Source organism: Oncorhynchus kisutch, linkage group LG26 (assembly GCF_002021735.2).
Source record: "Oncorhynchus kisutch isolate 150728-3 linkage group LG26, Okis_V2, whole genome shotgun sequence".
Lineage (NCBI taxonomy): Eukaryota > Metazoa > Chordata > Actinopteri > Salmoniformes > Salmonidae > Oncorhynchus > Oncorhynchus kisutch.
In genome coordinates this window covers 36186308-36208248 of record NC_034199.2, presented here as the reverse complement: position 1 = coordinate 36208248, position 21941 = coordinate 36186308, and the positions used below count along the sequence as shown (strand labels likewise).

The 21941-nt window shown below is 43.0% G+C and overlaps 1 protein-coding gene across 1 annotated transcript; it reads right to left on the bottom strand.

The window, feature by feature from the left end:
* Window positions 1–32: 32 nt before the first annotated feature.
* On the bottom strand, window positions 33–21665 carry LOC109871253 (solute carrier family 15 member 2-like). The gene is made up of 24 exons (XM_031805483.1): window positions 21433–21665; window positions 19754–19800; window positions 19035–19122; window positions 16370–16511; window positions 16051–16143; window positions 14262–14361; window positions 13429–13519; window positions 12345–12422; window positions 9433–9515; window positions 9162–9245; window positions 8817–8906; window positions 8075–8119; window positions 7795–7830; window positions 7376–7464; window positions 4211–4292; window positions 3692–3817; window positions 3045–3209; window positions 2905–2951; window positions 2681–2788; window positions 2160–2256; window positions 1857–1898; window positions 1626–1727; window positions 1223–1327; window positions 33–940 (listed from the first exon to the last, which is right to left on the bottom strand). Exons 1-24 carry the CDS (start codon window positions 21446–21448, stop codon window positions 731–733), a joined length of 2166 nt encoding a protein of 721 aa, XP_031661343.1. The 5' UTR covers window positions 21449–21665; the 3' UTR covers window positions 33–730.
* Between the last annotated feature and the right edge of the window lie 276 nt (window positions 21666–21941).

Sequence of the window (21941 nt, the reverse complement as noted above, 5' to 3'; positions counted from 1 at the left end):
TAGCAAGATTTCAGAAACAAAATTATATCATATTCAGAGAAATTTAGAAATTTTATTTACGTACCACAAGAGTAAAATGGTTCCCAGGAGTGGAACGTTTTATGAAGGTCTATCTATCAAATGATTAGGACACACTAGACATTTTTCCTTGACTCATAGTTTGTCATTTGAATGAGGCTCTTTTAGTCAAGTATTACTGGAGTTAAGTCTACTCCAGTATTTGTCTCAGGTAGCCAGTCTAAAGAGCAGGGATGGAAATGAATCTAGGCCACTAGTAAAAATGGTTTCATGCCTGCTAAAGAAGGACCCGTTTCACAATGTTCTGTAATTGTTTCTCAACTACAAGAGTCTGTTGGTTTCATCTTTGAACATCACTGTAAACAGGGGACTTCAGATCATTCTACTATGTTCAGTAACATTTTAGAAATTCATACAAATGTAATACAGCGTTTGAACAATGCGTTTTGTTACCACCGGACCTGGTTTGACCTCCAGATTTTGAGAAGTGTCTCAGTTGGAGTGCTGACTGTGGTTAGTCCATACTATAAGATCACACAGACAGGGTGTGACAATAACTAACAACATACAGTAAGGTTCAGCAAGTAAAATACAATCAATCCCCATATCTTAATACTTTGCTTCGATTTACAAATGTATAAAACCAAAAAGATTCCACACTGGGGGCTTACAGATCTCCTGAGAGGGAAATACTCTGAATTCAGTCACCAGACTACATATTGGTGCTCTTCTCTATTGAGTTCAAGTACAGAGTGTCGTCTGTCTGGTCCTTCTTCAGGTCATCTTCATCCTCATTGACTGTCTTGTCTGGGAACAGCTTGTCTAGCTCGCCTGGGTCTACGTAGGTGTAGAAGTAAGCCATGATGGAGAAGATGATGCAGACTGCCACCAGGAGGCCAGCGAACAGCAGGAACTCCATCCACTGGGAATGTCAGAATCAATGTTAAACACATTTAACACTGGGGACTATGGTTGTTATTTGAGAGCCATATTTATTATCCTGGTGTACTCGCTACTCAAGCTGGAGAGAGAAAGGGAACCAGCCATTCTTATTGTTGTGATTGGTTTCCCTCTAGTGGTCTACTGCAGACACTGCTCTGTTTGACTCTTTTTAACGGTTTTATGAGGTCTATGGGTTCAATGGCGCACTGACAAGGCTTCCTAAAAGGCACAGTAAAAACCGTCTTCTACCACTGGGACTTACCTGATCCAGACCTGCCCCCTCTGCTACGATTAGCACAATGACATTGCCAAAGGCTACAGTCAGCAGCCAGCCGGCCTGCAGCAGTGACTTCATGTTGGCTGGGGCCTGTATTGAACATAGACCTAGATATTGTTTATCATTGGCAGGGAAAAGCATATCACATGTTCTTCACTCAAACATGATCTCCTTGTAGAGGCTGAATTCCTAGTAATCAACCCGTAGCTGTCTATACCCCCTAGCCACTTCTAGTAGATCGGAAAGGTTTCTGGTTGGTATAAACTACGTGTTCATCATACTGGACACCAATTCTTTCAGATCTACAGAGGTGCCTAAGTAAGCATTTGAGGTTTATTAGTCAATACTCAACCAATACTCAATCAACAATCACTGGATACCTACTGACCTGTGAATAGGAGAACTCGATGCCTGGGATGGAGAACATGACTTCTCCTGCTGTCATCAGGGCATACTGGGGGATCTGCCAGGCTATGTGAACATTGTTGGCCTTCACAAATCAAATAAAAAATCATTGAATCACATGCTTCGTAAACAGATGTAGACTACCGGTAACTGTAAAATGCTTACTTACAGGCCCTTCCCAACAATGCAGAGAGAAAAAAAGAGAAATAATAACCTTCACATCCTCCATCTTCTGGGGAATGATGTCTCCAGAGCCCTGGAAAAAAAGTAAAGGAAGTTATGAGTACTGTCTACCAGAGCAGGCACTGACGATGTGAGCAATGCCAAGGTCGTGGGTTCAATTCCCGCAGGGATCACATATCTTTAGTAAGTGTAACTTACTAGGTAGCTAGTACTAGAAGTAGCTAGTCCATGTATTTATACTGCCAATGTGGTTTCAGGCCATAGCAGGCAACACTTAATAGTACCTACAGTATGGTATTTTGTGATCTCATGTATACGCAGTGGGACGACTCACCCCTTTGAGGATGACTGTGTATGAAGCTCCAGAGTCGAGCAGGCCCAGGTTGATGGAGAAATCCTGTGAGCCTGATGTACACCTCACGCTTGTATACCTGTGTGAGATGGCATAGGTGAAGGATTTAGAGAGGGCAGAGGTAAAAGAGATCTGTGGATACTGAGATATGATCTAGCACTGACTGTATCAGTGGAGGCTGCTGAGGGGAGGACGGCTCATAATAATGTATTGGAATGGAGATATGGAATGATATCAACCATATGGAAACCACGTGCTTGAAGTATTTGATACCATTCCACTTATTCTGCTCCAGCCATTACTACGAGCCCGTCCTCTCCAATTAAGGTGCCACCAGCCTCCTGTGGACTGTATCTATTTCTAATTTATTACTACATTAGTCAGATGTTCAATGTTAGAAAATTAGGAATATCAATTATTGAATGCTTTGTCAGTGGCCTAGGAAGGGACACGTTACACTATTTTAAGATGAACTGCAATGGAACAGAAATATGGCCACTCACTCATTTCTTTCCACAGTCTTATTGGGAGATATGCCATAGTCAGCGGGTATGTAAAAGTCCACACCAGCCATCGTTACGTTCACAGCCTCACTCCGCGTGTTTATGAACCTGTTAGAGCAATACTTGAATCTTTGCAGCGTATTCACTGAACTAACGGAAGTCAGTCTTTCCAATGGAGCATTATTCCGTCTCCTATTTCAATTCAAACATAAACACATAATTACCTCAGGTATGCTTCCATTTTTTCACTTTTAAGTATGTTGTCTGTCGCCTATATTATTAAAAAAATGAAAACAGAAACAGATTGCAAACACAGAAATGATTTCTGTAGTGACTAAGATTATAGGGTGAACTTCAGACTCACTAGTTGACACACTATTCCCCAGGTTTTGCTGTGCAGGACGAGACTGTAGGCTTTCTGCTCTGTGAAAGTCTCTCTACACTCATGAAAGTGTCCATTGTGATTGATCCCCACAGTGATGGTCTTGTTGTTTCCCCCCAGTTCAAGATGCTGATATGCTTGAGGATCCTGATAGACATAGAGGCATGTGTATTACATGTATTGCCATGATTAATGTTCAGCTCTAATCAGACCTGCGTTCAAATATTATTACAATTATTTCAAATGGGCCAACTGGGCCTGATCGAGCTTTCCTGGCACAATGGAACCAATCAAATAGTCGCATGCCGAGCATGCAAACGGCAAACTCCAGGCAGGCTAAAGCAAACACAAAGTTTTGAAAGATTTCAAATAGTATTTGAACCCAGGTCTGGCTGTAATAGCTGTAGAACAATGGACCTGTTGACCTCAGAACGCACATCTGTTGCCATGAGATGTAGCTGTAGATTCCTATGGAGTTAGACTATGGAGCGTCTACGGAGTCTACAGCCATTTCTCATGGCAATCCTATCTGGTAGGTCTGCTTTCTATGAGGTCAAGGTTGATTATTAGTCACAGCATTATTAGCGTAGCAGAGTAAAACTAGGGTAAAACTCCCCAGCCCAGTTTACCTCATAGGATTTGATGGGTTGTGAGAATAGGTTACTCCCAGGGATGCTTAGTTTGACGTCACTGTCAGCCAGGTTGTAGACCTGTAGCAGACACTGTCCACGAGGTGCAGGCTCCACCACCGTTTTCTAGCAGAGGAATAGAGAGAGAGGGGACATCAGAGGACAGGTGACTGTCTCTGTTACAGAGGTGGCAATCCAGGTGGACAAATTAATGTTGTTCCTGCTACACTAAACACTTCTCCAGGCATTGTGAGATCAGACAATCTATGCAGCGCAACTGCAAAAAAAGATGACCTGGAGTGTCACTTACGGAAGTGAAGTGACCCAAAGATCAGAGGAGGCTGGTGGGAGGAGCTATAGTAGGATGGGCTCATTGTAATGACTGGAATGGAATGAATGTAACGGAGTCTAATGTGGTTTCCATTTTTTGGATACGGTTCCAATTATTCCATTGCAGCCATTACAATACGCCTATAGCTCCTACCACCAGCCTCCTCTGCCAGAGATGCTGTTTCTTACCATGACGTTGACCTCCACCAAGGTGGCAGCACCGAAGGCCAGCGCTGCAAAGATCATACCAACAGCCATCTTCTTCAGCGGCCTAAGGGGAGATGGAGACGGTGTCAGGCATTCTGTCTCTAAAGGGGAGATGGAGACGTATCAGGCATTCTGTCTCTAAAGGGGAGATGGAGACGTATCAGGCATTCTGTCTCTAAAGGGGAGATGGAGACGTATCAGGCATTCTGTCTCTAAAGGGGAGATGGAGACGTATCAGGCATTCTGTCTCTAAAGGGGAGATGGAGACGTATCAGGCATTCTGTCTCTAAAGGGGAGATGGAGACGTATCAGGCATTCTGTCTCTAAAGGGGAGATGGAGACGTACCAGGCATTCTGTCTCTAAAGGGCATTCTGTCTCTAAAGGGCATTCTGTCTCTAAAGGGCATTCTGTCTCTAAAGGGGAGATGGAGACGTATCAGGCATTCTGTCTCTACAGGGGAGATGGAGACGTATCAGGCATTCTGTCTCTACAGGGGAGATGGAGACGTATCAGGCATTCTGTCTCTACAGGGGAGATGGAGACGTATCAGGCATTCCGTCTCTAAAGGGCATTCTGTCTCTAAAGGGGAGATGGAGACGTACCAGGCATTCTGTCTCTAAAGGGCAGATGGAGACGTATCAGGCATTCTGTCTCTAAAGGGGAGATGGAGACGTATCAGGCATTCTGTCTCTAAAGGGGAGATGGAGACGTATCAGGCATTCTGTCTCTAAAGGGGAGATGGAGACGTATCAGGCATTCTGTCTCTAAAGGGGAGATGGAGACGTATCAGGCATTCTGTCTCTAAAGGGCATTCTGTCTCTAAAGGGCATTCTGTCTCTAAAGGGGAGATGGAGAAGGTGTCAGGCATTCTGTCTCTAAAGGGGAGATGGAGACGTATCAGGCATTCTGTCTCTAAAGGGCATTCTGTCTCTAAAGGGCATTCTGTCTCTAAAGGGGAGATGGAGAAGGTGTCAGGCATTCTGTCTCTAAAGGGGAGATGGAGACGTATCAGGCATTCTGTCTCTAAAGGGGAGATGGAGACGTATCAGGCATTCTGTCTAAGGGGGAGATGGAGACGTATCAGACATTCTGTGTAAGTGGGAGATGGAGACGTATCAGGCATTCTGTCTCTAAAGGGGAGATGGAGACGTATCAGGCATTCTGTCTCTAGAGGGCATTCTGTCTCTAAAGGGCATTCTGTCTCTACAGGGGAGATGGAGACGTATCAGGCATTCTGTCTCTACAGGGGAGATGGAGAAGGTGTCAGGCATTCTGTCTCTAAAGGGGAGATGGAGACGTATCAGGCATTCTGTCTCTAAAGGGGAGATGGAGACGTATCAGGCATTCTGTCTAAGGGGGAGATGGAGACGTATCAGACATTCTGTGTAAGTGGGAGATGGAGACGTATCAGGCATTCTGTCTCTAAAGGGGAGATGGAGACGTATCAGGCATTCTGTCTCTAGAGGGCATTCTGTCTCTAAAGGGCATTCTGTCTCTAAAGGGGAGATGGAGACGTATCAGGCATTCTGTCTCTACAGGGGAGATGGAGACGTATCAGGCATTCTGTCTCTAAAGGGGAGATGGAGACGTATCAGGCATTCTGTCTCTAAAGGGGAGATGGAGACGTATCAGGCATTCTGTCTAAGGGGGAGATGGAGACGTATCAGACATTCTGTGTAAGGGGGAGATGGAGACGTATCAGGCATTCTGTCTCTAAAGGGGAGATGGAGACGTATCAGGCATTCTGTCTCTAAAGGGCATTCTGTCTCTAAAGGGGAGATGGAGACGTATCAGGCATTCTGTCTCTAAAGGGGAGATGGAGACGTATCAGGCATTCTGTCTCTAGAGGGCATTCTGTCTCTAAAGGGCATTCTGTCTCTACAGGGGAGATGGAGACGTATCAGGCATTCTGTCTCTAAAGGGCATTCTGTCTCTAAAGGGGAGATGGAGACGTATCAGGCATTCTGTCTCTAAAGGGGAGATGGAGACGTATCAGGCATTCTGTCTCTAGAGGGCATTCTGTCTCTAAAGGGCATTCTGTCTCTACAGGGGAGATGGAGACGTATCAGGCATTCTGTCTCTACAGGGGAGATGGAGACGTATCCGGCATTCTGTCTCTAAAGGGGAGAAGGAGACGTACCAGGCATTCTGTCTCTAAAGGGGAGATGGAGACGTATCAGGCATTCTGTCTCTAAAGGGGAGATGGAGACGTACCAGGCATTCTGTCTCTAAAGGGGAGATGGAGACGTATCAGGCATTCTGTCTCTAAAGGGCATTCTGTCTCTAAAGGGGAGATGGAGACGTATCAGGCATTCTGTCTCTACAGGGGAGATGGAGACGTATCAGACATTCTGTCTCTAAGCTACACTCCTATGGACTCCAACAAGACAACTTGGAGTCAATGCACATTGTTCAATTTTGTCCCTACTACACAGAACTACACAGAACTACACAGTAACAATGGTTTCCATTCTTAGAAATTATTAACGTGGTGAATTGTTTCATCTTTCTGTAGGACTACATAAGATGCTTGCACAACATTGTTCGAGCGTATCTTCCACTTATCATCTCAGTGATTTGATAAGATCACAAGGTACTGTAGAAAAACAGCTACAAACATTTTCTTTATGACCAAGAGGCGCATCAAAAATTTTGTCCAACCCACATGCTTGTTCTTGCCCCATTCCTTATTCATGAATGATGACTGTTTTTTTTATTGAACAAGGCAAGTCAGTTAAGAGCACATTCTTATTTACAATAATGGCCTACCGGGGAACAGTGGGTTAACTGCCTTGTTCAGGGGCAGAACAACAGGTTTTTACCTTGTCAGCTCAGGGATTTGATCCAGCAACCTTTTAGGTTACTGGCCCAACACTCTAACCACTAGGCTACCTGCCGCCCCAAACAGCCTTCAACTACTGTTGAAGACTGTAGTGTCCAGCACTCAAACCCTTTCTTCCTCCGTCCTTGTTTCCACAATTCCTCCTGAAGCTCATTGGAAGTGAGGATCCAAGAGCCGAGGTCCAAGCTCCCTACAGTATCCCCGTCCAATGAGCTTTGAGACAGAGTGAGGAAATAAGGACAGAGGAAGCAAGGATTTGACAGTTGCATAGTAACGTTTTCAGACACAGCCATGGTCCACTCACGTGAGATTGATCCTACACAGGCCTATGAGTGGGTAGACAACCACGTCAAAGATAGGCACAAACATGAGGATCAGCAGAGCGTTTAACATCTGAAAGAACGACGAAGAACAAAACACAGGGAAGCTTCTGATGACTCAATATAAAATCACAACAAAAAATACCATCAAATCATATTGGTTGCTGAAGCAAACTTAGAAAAGACAATAGTAAACATTCTTGCTCAATTTATTTTGTCAATAGCGAGATAGCATTATGGTGATAATGTCCATTATAAAAGGGTTTGGGTTCAGGAGAGAACACGCATGGTCTTATTCAAAGCCATTATAGAGAGAACCTATGGTTACAGGTCCAGTATAAACATCACCAGCAGTCGTAATGCACTATAGAATACTAGGAAGAGAGTAAGAAGCTCCAGCCACCTGCATTTGATCAGGCTTCAGAACGAATGCTGATCCCTGTAACATAGAGACAGATTCCAAACAAGATTTCTATTTCAGATTACAGTCAACGATAGTAAAACAATGCAAAATACTATGAAATCATAAATGTTGTACACTTGGGTTTTACCACAGTCGTAGGGCACATTGTTACACCGTTTCAAAAGCTAGAAAAGGAAAGGAACTTACGAAGGCCATTCACTACGAGACTCCTACCACAGTTGTAAAGTCCTGTACATTGAAAGAAAGACAAAGAACTTACAAAGGCCATGTTCATCCGGGTGGCCTGGAGAGTCCAGCGGGATCCCTATAGTACCATATAACAAAGAAGGCTAAATGTTATCATGTTATCACTGGCCCATTCCCTGTATTCTATAGCACTGGATAGCTGCTTCGCCATCACCATTCACTTCAATGGTATAATCAGACCTCATCAATCCAACATGTCCTTGGCTTCTAACATGCCTAATGCAAAGCCAAACAAAATGTTATTGCCTATAAACAATATAGATTCCCTTCATTAAAACTAAGATGGAGGTTTTTGTTGTTCTTGTTAGATTGAATCACAGTGTTTTATCAGAGGAATGTGCCCAGGGACTCTGGGTTAGAGAAGGTTGGATGGATGGGGTTTTGGGGTTTGCACTTTTTCTTAATCAGTTGTTATTGTGGTGAGGTTTGGTCGTTGACCAGAGGAGAGGAGGAGAGAGGAGATGAGAGGAGACAACAGAACAATGCCTCAGGATCAAGTAGTGAGGCAAGCAGAACTTGGGGTCCCAGAGGGCAAAGCTTGTTGGAATAATAAAGAGTTGTAATCTGGTTGAAATGATGTAATTTCAAACCGTTTTCTCTTTACTTGGTCCGAATCTACTGTATTGGCCTGAATCCTGGGTTTGGGAACCATGAAAGGTCCTGTTTAGAGGCTTTTTAACAGCTAGGGTGGTGGTTACTGTTCTATTTAGGAAGGTCCAAGCTGGTTCGGGTTAGGGTACGCATTGGATCCTTACCTGCTGGTCAAACAGAGCCCAGAACATGGGCAGAGGGATGAAGAGCACCAGAACCCTCAGGACCATCTTAATCTCATGGATCAGACGTTTCTGTAGAGAAGCACATACAGTAGGAGAACATACAGTATGGGTCCATTTCACCAGAAACTTCTTCATACATACACATATACCTTTTCCTTAGAATGCATACATACCTTTTATCTGTAAGCCAGATCGCCATAAATGTTCCTCATCTTTATATTATATTATCCTATTATAATCTGAAACATTGTTAATGGGACAGTTAAAAGCTCCATGAAGTGATTATAGTCCTCACTGGAGTTATTTCATTCTTGATAATCATACCGGATACTTCTCCTCTGCCCAGTCCAGCCAGTGTTTCCTCTTAGAGTCATACTTAGAACTCATCCACCGGTTCTTGATGGCCAACTGTAGGATGGAGTGAACAGGAGCAGTCATGGTCCAGTAGTAAGCCCAGCGGTAGTATTTTTCAGTTGTTTATCTCAGAACCCAGAGCCAGATCTTGAGTGTACTAGCCAGCAATGTTAACAATCTGCCACAAGAGACTCATCTTTCTATGGAAATGTGTGACTGTTGAGAGAGGTGAATGACTTACCCCCAGGCACCGACACACATCCAATAAGACGTTCCCCTCAGGTGGACTCTTCTTATACATCCCACTTCCAGAGATGAACACGACTACAAAGACATAGACACATTTGAGTAGATGTTGAGTAGAATTTACTGATTGTAAATGTACTATCGCAATAACAAAAATCCTCCAAAGAGCCTTGCCTGACCGCAAAACAAAATACCATCAATACTGTCTTTCTGTCAGATCCAAGGGGACATGAGTTCCCTCGTTGAAATCCTTTTGACATGTAAAACTGAATTCTAGGAGTTCCTGTAAAACTGAATTCTAGGAGTTCCTGTAAAACTGAATTCTAGAAGTTTCTGTAAAACTGTAGATTCTAGGAGTTCCTGTAAAACTGTAGATTCTAGGAGTTCCTGTAAAACTGAATTCTAGGAGTTCCTGTAAAACTGAATTCTAGGAGTTCCTGTAAAACTGAATTCTAGAAGTTCCTGTAAAACTGAATTCTAGGAGTTCCTGTAAAACTGAATTCTAGGAGTTCCTAGAGTGGGTTTTTGGCATTTCTATCCCTGGTCATCTATGAAGGGCTAAAGGTAAAGATGAAACACATTCCCTGTTAGAGTAAACTTCTTGTCTAACACGGAGTGTTGATGATGTGTGTTATCTGGGTGTGTGCCATTTTTTCAACCCAGGAGCTAAAACCAACTAGCCAAAATACCTTCAGACTATATTTTCATATGTTGAAAAAGACTTGCAAATAGCCAATACCAGCTGTGTGTGTGTGTGTGTGTGTGTGTGTGTGTGTGTGTGTGTGTGTGTGTGTGTGTGTGTGTGTGTGTGTGTGTGTGTGTGTGTGTGTGTGTGTGTGTGTGTGTGTGTGTATACACTGCTCAAAAAAACAAAGGGAACACTAAAATAACACATCCTAGATCTGAATGAATGAAATATTCTTATTAAATACTTTTTTCTTTACATAGTTGAATGTGCTGGCAACAAAATCACACAAAAATTATCAATGGAAATCAAATTTATCAACCCATGGAGGTCTGGATTTGGAGTCACACTCAAAATTAAAGTGGAAAACCACACTACAGGCTGATCCAACTTTGATGTAATGTCCTTAAAACAAGTCAAAATGAGGCTCAGTAGTGTGTGTGACCTCCACGTGCCTGTATGACCTACCTACCACGCCTGGGCATGCTCCTGATGAGGTGGCAGATGGTCTCCCGAGGGATCTCCTCCCAGACCTGGACTAAAGCATGGAGCGAGACATGATGTCCCAGATGTGCTCAATTGGATTCAGGTCTGGGGAACGGGCGAGCCAGTCCATAGCATCAATGCCTTCCTCTTGCAGGAACTGCTGACACACTCCAGCCACATGAGGTCTAGCATTGATCTAGCATTGTCTTACATTAGGAGGAACCCAGGGTCAACCACACCAGCATATGGTCTCACAAGGGGTCTGAGGATCTCATCTCGGTACCTAATGGAAGTCAGGCTACCTCTGGCGAGCACATGGAGGGCTGTGCGGCCCCCCAAAGAAATGCCACCCCACACCATGACTGACCCACCGCCAAACCGGTCATGCTGGAGGATGTTGCAGGCAGCAGAATGTTCTCCACGGCGTCTCCAGACTGTCACGTCTGTCACATGTGCTCAGTGTGAACCTGCTTTCATCTGTGAAGAGCACAGGGCGCCAGTGGCGAATTTGCCAATCTTGGTGTTCTCTGGCAAATGCCAAACGTCCTGCATGGTGTTGGGCTGTAAGCACAACCCCCACCTGTGGACGTCGGGCCCTCATACCACCCTCATGGAGTCCGTTTCGGACCGTTTGAGCAGACACATGCTGGAGGTCATTTTGCAGGGCTCTGGCAGTGCTCCTCCTGCTCCTCCTTGCACAAAGGCAGAGGTAGCGGTCCTGCTGCTGGGTTGTTGCCCTCCTACGGCCTCCTCCACGTCTCCTGATGTACTGGCCTGTCTCCTGGTAGCGCCTCCATGCTCTGGACACTACGCTGACAGACACAGCACACCTTCTTGCCACAGCTCGCATTGATGTGCCATCCTGGATGAGCTGCACTACCTGAGACACTTGTGTGGGTTGTAGACTCCGTCTCATGCTACCACTAGAGTGAAAGCACCGCCAGCATTCAAAAGTGACCAAAACATCAGCCAGGAAGCATAGGAACTGAGAAGTGGTCTGTGGTTATCACCTGCAGAACCACTCCTTTATTGGGGGTGTCTTGCTAATTGCCTATAATTTCCATCTGTTGTCTAATCCATTTGCACAACAGCATGTGAAATTTATTGTCAATCAGTGTTGCTTCCTAAGTGGACAGTTTGATTTCACAGAAGTGTGATTGACTTGGAGTTACATTGTGTTGTTTAAGTGTTCCCTTTATTTTTTTGAGCAGTGTATATACGTATGTATGTATGTATGTGTGTGTGTAACACAGTTCTGGGTTGTTTTGACTGGCGAGGAGCCATGTTTACACACCTCTGTGGTCCACTAGGATCTTTCTGATGACTGCCTCTGTGGTCCTGCCACTAGGATCTTTCTGATGACTGCCTCTGAATCCCATTCCTCTCGTTCCATATGGGATTTAGTGTTCACTGCCTCTACCTCACTAAAGCATGTGCCATAAAAACAAAATCCTGCTTTTCAACTCGAGGGGCCACATCCCCCCTGGTGTGACCCATAATGGTAGCTTGGCTATATGAATAGTGCAGTAGCTCGTGTATACAAGCCTGCTGCACAACCAGGTCTGTGCTGAATGTATTCAATACATACTATACCCCCAGCTGGCAAGGTTGTAATCTGGTCATTTAATAACGTCATTTCAACCAGGTTTACCCACTGGGTATATTCTACTCCAAGTATGCAACAGAAACCCAGACTAGCTTGATTAGATAAGGTGTGAAGAAGAGAGCACACTCACCTAGAGCAATGACCATCAAAATGGCTGGTACTCCGAAAGCAAGAGCGTAGCAGTCACCGCCAAAACACTGCACATTTCCTGTAAATGCAGGAACACACAGCAGCAGCCATGAGCAAAGGCAGAGGCCTGAGCCCTCAATGCCTTTCACCTGAGAGGCCTGATCCCTCAATGCCTTTCACCTGAGAGGCCTGAGCCCTCAATGCCTTTCACCTGAGAGGCCTGAGCCCTCAATGCCTTTCAGCTGAGAGGCCTGAGCCCTCAATGCCTTTCACCTCAGAGGCCTGAGCCCTCAATGCCTTTCAGCTGAGAGGCCTGAGCCCTCAATGCCTTTCACCTCAGAGGCCTGAGCCCTCAATGCCTTTCAGCTGAGAGGCCTGAGCCCTCAATGCCTTTCACCTGAGAGACCTGAGCCCTCAATGCCTTTCAGCTGAGAGGCCTGAGCCCTCAATGCCTTTCAGCTGAGAGGCCTGAGCCCTCAATGCCTTTCACCTGAGAGGCCTGAGCCCTCAATGCCTTTCAGCTGAGAGGCCTGAGCCCTCAATGCCTTTCAGCTGAGAGGCCTGAGCCCTCAATGCCTTTCACCTCAGAGGCCTGAGCCCTCAATGCCTTTCACCTGAGAGGCCTGAGCCCTCAATGCCTTTCAGCTGAGAGGCCTGAGCCCTCAATGCCTTTCACCTCAGAGGCCTGAGCCCTCAATGCCTTTCACCTCAGAGGCCTGAGCCCTCAATGCTTTTCACCTGAGAGGCCTGAGCCCTCAATGCCTTTCACCTGAGAGGCCTGAGCCCTCAATGCCTTTCACCTCAGAGGCCTGAGCCCTCAATGCCTTTCACCTGAGAGGCCTGAGCCCTCAATGCCTTTCACCTGAGAGGCCTGAGCCTTCAATGCCTTTCACCTGAGAGGCCTGAGCCCTCAATGCCTTTCACCTGAGAGGCCTGAGCCCTCAATGCCTTTCACCTGAGAGGCCTGAGCCATCAATGCCTTTCACCTCAGAGGCCTGAGCCCTCAATGCCTTTCACCTGAGAGGCCTGAGCCCTCAATGCCTTTCACCTTTGAGATAAGGGTTAAGGTTAATGTGGACACGAACCTCTCAGTATTGGAGTGATGACTGTTGATAAGAGACTCCCAGCATTGATGGACATGTAGAAAATGGAGAAGAATTTCCTCCTTTCGTTCATCTGAGGTGACAAGGGACAAAACCCAATGATGGTGAACATTGTTTAATATCAGAAATTCATTTGATACTTTTTCAGGTCAAAATAGTTTTTTTCTTCAATTTGTAGCATAATTGTCAAATCAAATCAAATCAAATCCAATGTTATTTGTCACATACACATGGTTAGCAGATGTTAATGCGAGTGTAGCGAAATGCTTGTGCTTCTAGTTTCGACAATGCAGTAATAACCAACAAGTAATCTAACTAACAATTCCAAAACTACTGTCTTATACACAGTGTAAGGGGATAAAGAATATGTACATAAGGATATATGAATGAGTGATGGTACAGAGCAGCATAGGCAAGATACAGTAGATGGTATCGAGTACAGTATATACATATGAGATGAGTATGTAAACAAAGTGGCATAGTTAAAGTGGCTAGTGATACATGTATTACATAAGGATGCAGTCGATGATATAGAGTACAGTATATACGTATGCATATGAGATGAATAATGTAGGGTAAGTAACATTATATAAGGTAGCATTGTTTAAAGTGGCTAGTGATATATTTACATCATTTCCCATCAATTCCCATTATTAAAGTGGCTGGAGTTGAGTCAGTGTCATTGTTATCCTATTCTTCCATAGCTAAGCCTACATACTTCAGTAACAACAGGTATTAGATTGAGAACTTCCTCATATGTTGCAGTAAGAGTATTATTAGTGTGTATTTTAGACTAGACTGATAGAATCTCTTACATGTTCTTCATCAAACTGATCACCTCCGAACGCTGCTACACAGGGTTTGATGCCTCCTGTACCAAAGGCTATAAGGATCAGCCCCATCATAGACAATGCTCTGGGAGAGAGAGAGAGAGAGAGAGAGAGAGAACATTGTTGAGTTTAAGGTTTGTCAACATTCCTATCTCAGATGCATATTGAAGTCAGAAGTTTACATACACCTTAGCCAAATACATAAAAACTCAGTTTTTCACAATCCTTAAAAATCATTAAAAGCTGTATGTGTTTTCTAGAGTAATACATGACTCATACTAACGAGTCAGTTAAACAATGAATTTTGTTGCTGTTCATAATGCTTTAATACTGAGCAAGAGTCAGTAAGTCTCCGTCCTACACCTTAGCCAAATACATTTAAACTCAGTTTTTCACAATTCTTGACATTTAATCCTAGTAAAGATTCCCTGTCTTCGGTCAGTTAGGATCACCACTTTATTTTAAGAATGTGAAATGTCAGAATAATAGTAGAGAGAATTATTTATTTCAGCTTTTATTTCATTCATCACATTCCCAGTGGGTCAGAAGTTTACATACACTCAATTAGTATTTGGTAGCGTAGCCTTTAAATTATTTAACTTGGGTCACACGTTTCGGGTAGCCTTCCAAAAGCTCCCCACAATAAGTTGAGTGAATCTTGGCCCGTTCCTCCTGACAGAGCTGGTGAAACTGAGTCAGGTTTGTAGGCCTCCTTGCTCGCGCATGCTTTTTCAGTTCTGCCCACAAATGTTCTATAGGATTGAGGTCAGGGCTTTGTGATGGCCACTCCAATACCTTGACTTTGTTGTCCTAAAGCCATTTTGCCAAAACTTTGGAAGTATGCTTGGGTCATTGTCCATTTGGAAGACCCATTTGCGAACAAGCTTGAACTTCCTGACTGATGTCTTGAGATGTTGCATCAATATATCCACATAATTTTACTTCCTCATGACGCCATATATTTTGTGAAGTGTCTGGCTTTTTTAATGGTGGTTTTGGAGCAGTGGCTTCTTCCTTGCTGAGCGGCCTTTCAGGTTATACTGATATAGGACTCGATTTACTGTGGATATAGATACTTTTGTACCTGTTTCAACCAGCATCTTCACAAAGTCCTTTGCTGTTGTTCTGGAATTGATTTGCACTTTTCAAACCAAAGTACTTTCATCTCTAGGAGACAGAACGCTTCTCCTTCCTGAGCGGTATAATGGCTGCATGGTCCCATGGTGTTTATACTTGCGTACTATTGTTTGTACAGATGAACATGGTACCATCAGGCATTTGGAAATTGCTCCCAAGGATGAACCAGACTTGTGGAGGTCTACAATTTTTTTATGAGTTCTTGGCTGATTACTTTTGATTTTCCCATGTCAAGCAAAGAGGCACTGAGTTTGAAGGTAGGCCTTGAAATACATCCACAGGTACACCTCCAATTGACTCAAATTATGTCAATTAGCCTATCAGAAGCTTCTAAAGCCATGACATCATTTTCTGGAATTTTCCAAGCTGTTTAAAGGCACAGTCAATTTAGTGTAAACTTCTGACCCACTGGAATTGTGATACGGTGAATTATAAACAATATAAACAATCTGTAAACAATTGTTGGAAAATTACTTGTGTCATGCACAAAGTAGATGTCCTAACTGACTTGTCAAAACTATAGTTTGTTAACAAGAAATTTGTGGAGTGGTTGAAAAACGAGTTTTAATGACTCCAACCTAAGTGTATGTAAACTTCCCGACTTCAACTGTATCAATCAATTTGTCAGACTACTCACATGTGTATGGTCGAGTCCCCCACACTCGGTATGGCCCCAACAGACTTGACGACATGACCGAGCACATAGACAACAGAGAGGTAAACAATGGTCCTGTGGATGACATGACACAGTAGTGACTTTCACAGTTACTTCAGCTTCTCGTCAACTAAGACAAGATTCAACATCGGAACAACAACAGTGGAGGCTGGTGGAGGGAGAAATCTGAGGACAGGCTCATTGTTATGGCTGGAATGGAATGCAGCCCATCCTCCAATCTAAAATGACACCATATTTCCCACTGAGGGATTGGAGGCATTGACTTCTCCATCTAACTCACTTGAACTTGCCCAGCCAGGAGTCAGCAATGAGGGCCCCCAGAATAGGGGTGAAGTAACAGAGGCTGGAGAAGGCATGGTACACTGCTGTGGACAGGTTCTGGTCCCAATGCAGGTAATTGATGAAGTACAGCGTCAGCACCGCTTCACGCAAGCACAGCCGGGAAGTAAGGAGAAATAGATAAGGATCACCAGGGATCAGAGAAAAATACAGTATATCATTGCTCCCTCTTGGTCAGGTCTTTATTGTAAAAGATAATGTGTTATCAATAAATTGAGTAGAGTTGAATAGAGTTTGGCAATAACAGATTTTCTTTTTCAATAAGTGTTTTTCGGGAAGTAGAGGAAGTAGAGGAAGTAGAGGTCAGACAGGGAGTCTATATCATGTGATGTTTCCATCTTAAATCAGAGATAAAGCCCCTTGTGACAGGGGGAGTGGAACCTGGTTGTGCAATCGGGAGGGGTAAATTTTATGAAAGCTTCACCAAAATTTTTTACAATTGCTAAACCTTTTTATACTGTCTATCTATGGGTAACAGGGTTGACGTGTTATTCTAGCCTGTCTATCTATGGGTAACAGGGTTGATGTGTTATTCTAGCCTGTCTATCTATGGGTAACAGGGTTGATGTGTTATTCTAGCCTGTCTATCTATGGGTAACAGGGTTGACGTGTTATTCTAGCCTGTCTATCTATGGGTAACAGGGTTGATGTGTTATTCTAGCCTGTCTATCTATGGGTAACAGGGTTGATGTGTTATTCTAGCCTGTCTATCTATGGGTAACAGGGTTGACGTGTTATTCTAGCCTGTCTATCTATGGGTAACAGGGTTGATGTGTTATTCTAGCCTGTCTATCTATGGGTAACAGGGTTGACGTGTTATTCTAGCCTGTCTATCTATGGGTAACAGGGTTGATGTGTTATTCTAGCCTGTCTATCTATGGGTAACAGGGTTGATGTGTTATTCTAGCCTGTCTATCTATGGGTAACAGGGTTGACGTGTTATTCTAGCCTGTCTATCTATGGGTAACAGGGTTGATGTGTTATTCTAGCCTGTCTATCTATGGGTAACAGGGTTGATGTGTTATTCTAGCCTGTCTATCTATGGGTAACAGGGTTGACGTGTTATTCTAGCCTGTCTATCTATGGGTAACAGGGTTGATGTGTTATTCTAGCCTGTCTATCTATGGGTAACAGGGTTGATGTGTTATTCTAGCCTGTCTATCTATGGGTAACAGGGTTGACGTGTTATTCTAGCCTGCCTATCTATGGGTAACAGGGTTGATGTGTTATTCTAGCCTGTCTATCTATGGGTAACAGGGTTGATGTGTTATTCTAGCCTGTCTATCTATGGGTAACAGGGTTGACGTGTTATTCTAGCCTGTCTATCTATGGGTAACAGGGTTGACGTGTTATTCTAGCCTGTCTATCTATGGGTAACAGGGTGACGTGTTATTCTAGCCTGTCTATCTATGGGTAACAGGGTTGACATGTTATTCTAGCCTGTCTATCTATGGGTAACAGGGTTGACGTGTTATTCTAGCCTGTCTATCTATGGGTAACAGGGTGACGTGTTATTCTAGCCTGCCTATCTATGGGTAACAGGGTTGACATGTTATTCTAGCCTGTCTATCTATGGGTAACAGGGTTGACGTGTTATTCTAGCCTGTCTATCTATAGGTAACAGGGTTGACGTGTTATTCTAGCCTGTCTATCTATGGGTAACAGGGTTGACGTGTTATTCTAGCCTGTCTATCTATGGGTAACAGGGTTGACGTGTTATTCTAGCCTGTCTATCTATGGGTAACAGGGTTGACGTGTTATTCTAGCCTGTCTATCTACGGGTAACAGGGTTGATGTGTTATTCTAGCCTGTCTATCTATGGGTAACAGGGTTGACGTGTTATTCTAGCCTGTCTATCTACGGGTAACAGGGTTGATGTGTTATTCTAGCCTGTCTATCTATGGGTAACAGGGTTGACGTGTTATTCTAGCCTGTCTATCTACGGGTATGCTCGACCCACTCCGTTTTCCACCACAAAACAGGCAACAAGAGTAGAACCAGCTCACCTGCTCTACACTACACAGCAAATTCACCCGTGTTAAATAAAAACTAAATGAACACGGAGACTGTTGTGTCTGTGGACCCATATTGACACCAAAACAGTGTTAATTCTTGAACTACTCTGCTCTGTCGCCTATACACATTAAATTGTTAGGGCACTACTATCACATATCAGTTCAATTGGTAGAGCATTCACACTAACGGGTGCAACAAATATAGCCACTTACAAGGCATGTCTCGAAATATGTTAATGAGCCAGTGACTCATTACCCGCACACAACATTTCTCCACAATACACCATAATTCACAGCTTCCTCTGCTGGGATCTCTTGATTGGGCCAATACTGACTGTGAGTGTATCATTTAGAACATGTGTGGTGTTGTGATATTGGCTGCCATTGCAAGGACACGCTGAAGAAGGGCTCATACCCAAACATTCGTGCGGCAATAAAAATATGTCAGTTTAAGTTATTTACCGGCGTTCTGTCCTATTTCTAGTTAGAAGTAGTTAGGAGAACCATTCTTAATGATAGGTTACCTACCGTTCTGTCCTATTTCTAGTTAGAAGTAGTTAGGAGAACCATTCTTAATTATAGGTTACCTACCTTTCATGCCATAGTAGGAGAAGCGTTCACAGAACTCATTCACCACAATGAAGGAGATGCAGACAGGGTAGTTGGTTCCACATAGTTTCTGAGGAGAAGAAAGAAAGAAATATGAAAAGAGAGAGTGAAAGACAAAGACAAATAGAGAGAGAGAGAGAGAGAGAAAGGGAGAACAAAAGACAAAGAGAGAGAGAGAGAGAGAGAGAGAGTCATTAAGAGCTGTATGTGTTTTCTAGAGTAATACATGATTCATACTAACATGTCAGTTAAACAAGGAATTGATGCTATTGTCCATAATGCTTTACTACTGAGCAAGAGTCAGTACGTCTCCATCCCAAATGGCAAACCATTCACTACATAGGGTAGTACTTTTTACCTGAGCCCATAGAGCTCTGGTCTAAAATAGTACACTAAATAGGGAATAGGATGCCATTTAGGATACATTATAAAGAGTCATTCATTAATCACACCAGCACATTACAGATTAGACTAAAGAGCAACTGACAGGTAATTTGACATGAATCGTGGTCCAAAGAAAAGAGACGTTAATAATACGTCTGAAGAAGAAATTAAAGTTGAAATTATCAACTAAGGACAACCCAGAAATCTTGCCAAGAATTTTCCAGTCAATATCCATTGTTTTACCTGTTCAATTCGACCGCAAATACATGACCATGAATATATTGTGCAATAAAACAGGAAGAAATATAAAATATTACCTGTGATTTGCTTGCCTTTCCACTTTCATGAATTTCCAATTTGAGCTCTGCCAAGTAATCACAAAATAACATAATTTTAGAGGTATTATATGCACAAGATGCATGGACATGACTAGCCCTATAAATAGTACTCCAAATTCATGATATTCAAAATGAACATTCATAAGCATTTAACGTTACAAGTCTACACCTATTGTATTCTGTGCATGTGACCAATAAAATGTGATTAGATTTTTTTTAAATGTATTTACGCTATGAAGACAATATCCAAATATTAAGTGTATTATTAATATCATGAATTTGGTGTACTATTTGTAGGGCTGGCTAGGACATGACATGACATACTGCATCTACATTATCTAATGCTGGTCTATGGACGGAGTAAGACTTTCACTTGAGCACTATGCAATCAAACCCGTATTGCAGTATTTACGGAGGGACAAATACAAGTCAATTTGGAAATGGTCATTATTACTCTCTTACATGACTGACTATAAATAATAAAATAATAATTAATGATGGACTACTAATTATTATTAGGCTATGGTCTAAGAGAAAACAGTGGTTGATGCTAATAAACTGTGTTTTTTTGAGATAGCCAAATTAGAAAATAGGCAAATACAAACACTCTGTAAAATGTGCGTGTTGCATCTGTTTCCTTACAATAGTGATGGTGTCTGAGAAGCCTATTGACAGGTGTGATGGAAAACATCTTCCGAACTGTCTACAGTAAAAATCTAACACTAGCTAGATTTTGATTCCAATTGGCTAATCTGGAGGCGAAAGCAACGCACACATGTTTAGGCAAGGTGCTAGCTAGCGGAGTAGAACACTTCAAATAGAAAAATGGACAGATTTTCATCCAAATATTCTAGAATCCACATAAAGAAAATGTGCATTTTCCCACTAGTGGTGTGTTTCGACCAAACATACCTGTGGATAAAAATAAGTGAGTGATGACATAGAGCACACAAAATGTACTTGTTCGTTTAAGTTTTTATGTACCGAATAAAAATACCCTCTATTATTATTGAAAAAGGAACATCACCGTGCACTTTCACCACCCTGTGAAATTCATCATCATTTATTTATTATCTGTAGACAACGTTTCCCGAGTTGTAGTGGGAGGACCACACACCCAAATCATCGCGTGACTTCAAATTTACTTCGATATAACGGTTAATTATATCAATATTTTAACAAAAAGTTTCCACCGCCATTTCTCGCATAATACATTTCACCAACACAAAAGATCCCACCATGTAGAATGAACTAATCATCTGTCGGCATTTATAAAATTGTTCGGAAACTTCATGTTTCCATCACAGCTGTCATTATGGTATCACTTTACTTGCATAAAAACTGTGGATGGAAACGTGGTTACTGAAGGCAAAATGTCAACCACTACACATACAGTATTTCAGCATTTCTATAAATCGAGCACATATGTTAGCAATTTGCCTAGATCCATCCTGTGAAAACATTGAATGCATACATCATTATCACGACAGTCTGAAAGTTGCAGACAGTGCTATCAAACGCGTAATTTGTGTCAATTGTCACAACTATTGATAACGTTTGTGCATAAAACGCTTTCCTTCAATAATCCACCGCCCATGCATCCAATAAAAAACATATTCCGAAAAGTTTATTTTTCCAAAAGTCTGTGCACGCATTACCCTTTCGTTTCCCCATTTCTCGTGTATTTTCTGAAGTGTTTTTGGCACTAGCGTCGCATCGGTCGGTGGACTTCTTGACGTGCGTCCAAGTCCGTCCCTCTCTTGTCTGTCTGTGCCTCTGAGCACAGCAATGGAAACGCAGCTTTCTTATAACATATGTTTAACCCGTTAATATTCCACTCCAGATCCATGAATTTTTTACTTAATCTTCAAGGACTTTTCAGTGCAGATCTGATCCTGTCACGAAGTCAATTGAATAGTGGATCTTACTTTACAGAGAACAGTTGAGATGGGAACCCGCCTGTGAACCACACTCTTTGGATTCACAATAGAGTTATTGTTGAGGGTTTTTTAACCCGCAAGCCTGGGCGTGAAGTGACTGTTGAAATTAGCCTGAAGTGATCATAACTGCACGTGTTTGCTGATGCAGAGTAGAGCACTTTATGAAGTGGAAAATGTCCATGCTTTCTGGTACTTATAATTGGGACAAGTTATGCCTTTCTGGGGTT

What these genes read in the sequence shown, in the direction of transcription:
- LOC109871253 (XM_031805483.1), bottom strand. An exon ending in CTGTGTAGGATCAATCTCAC is followed by an intron (nt 4,293 to 7,375) that starts GTGAGTGGACCA and finishes ATCTCCCCTTAG; the next exon opens with GCCGCTGAAGAAGATGGCTG. An exon ending in GGGGAATAGTGTGTCAACTA is followed by an intron (nt 2,952 to 3,044) that starts GTGAGTCTGAAG and finishes TTAATAATATAG; the next exon opens with GCGACAGACAACATACTTAA.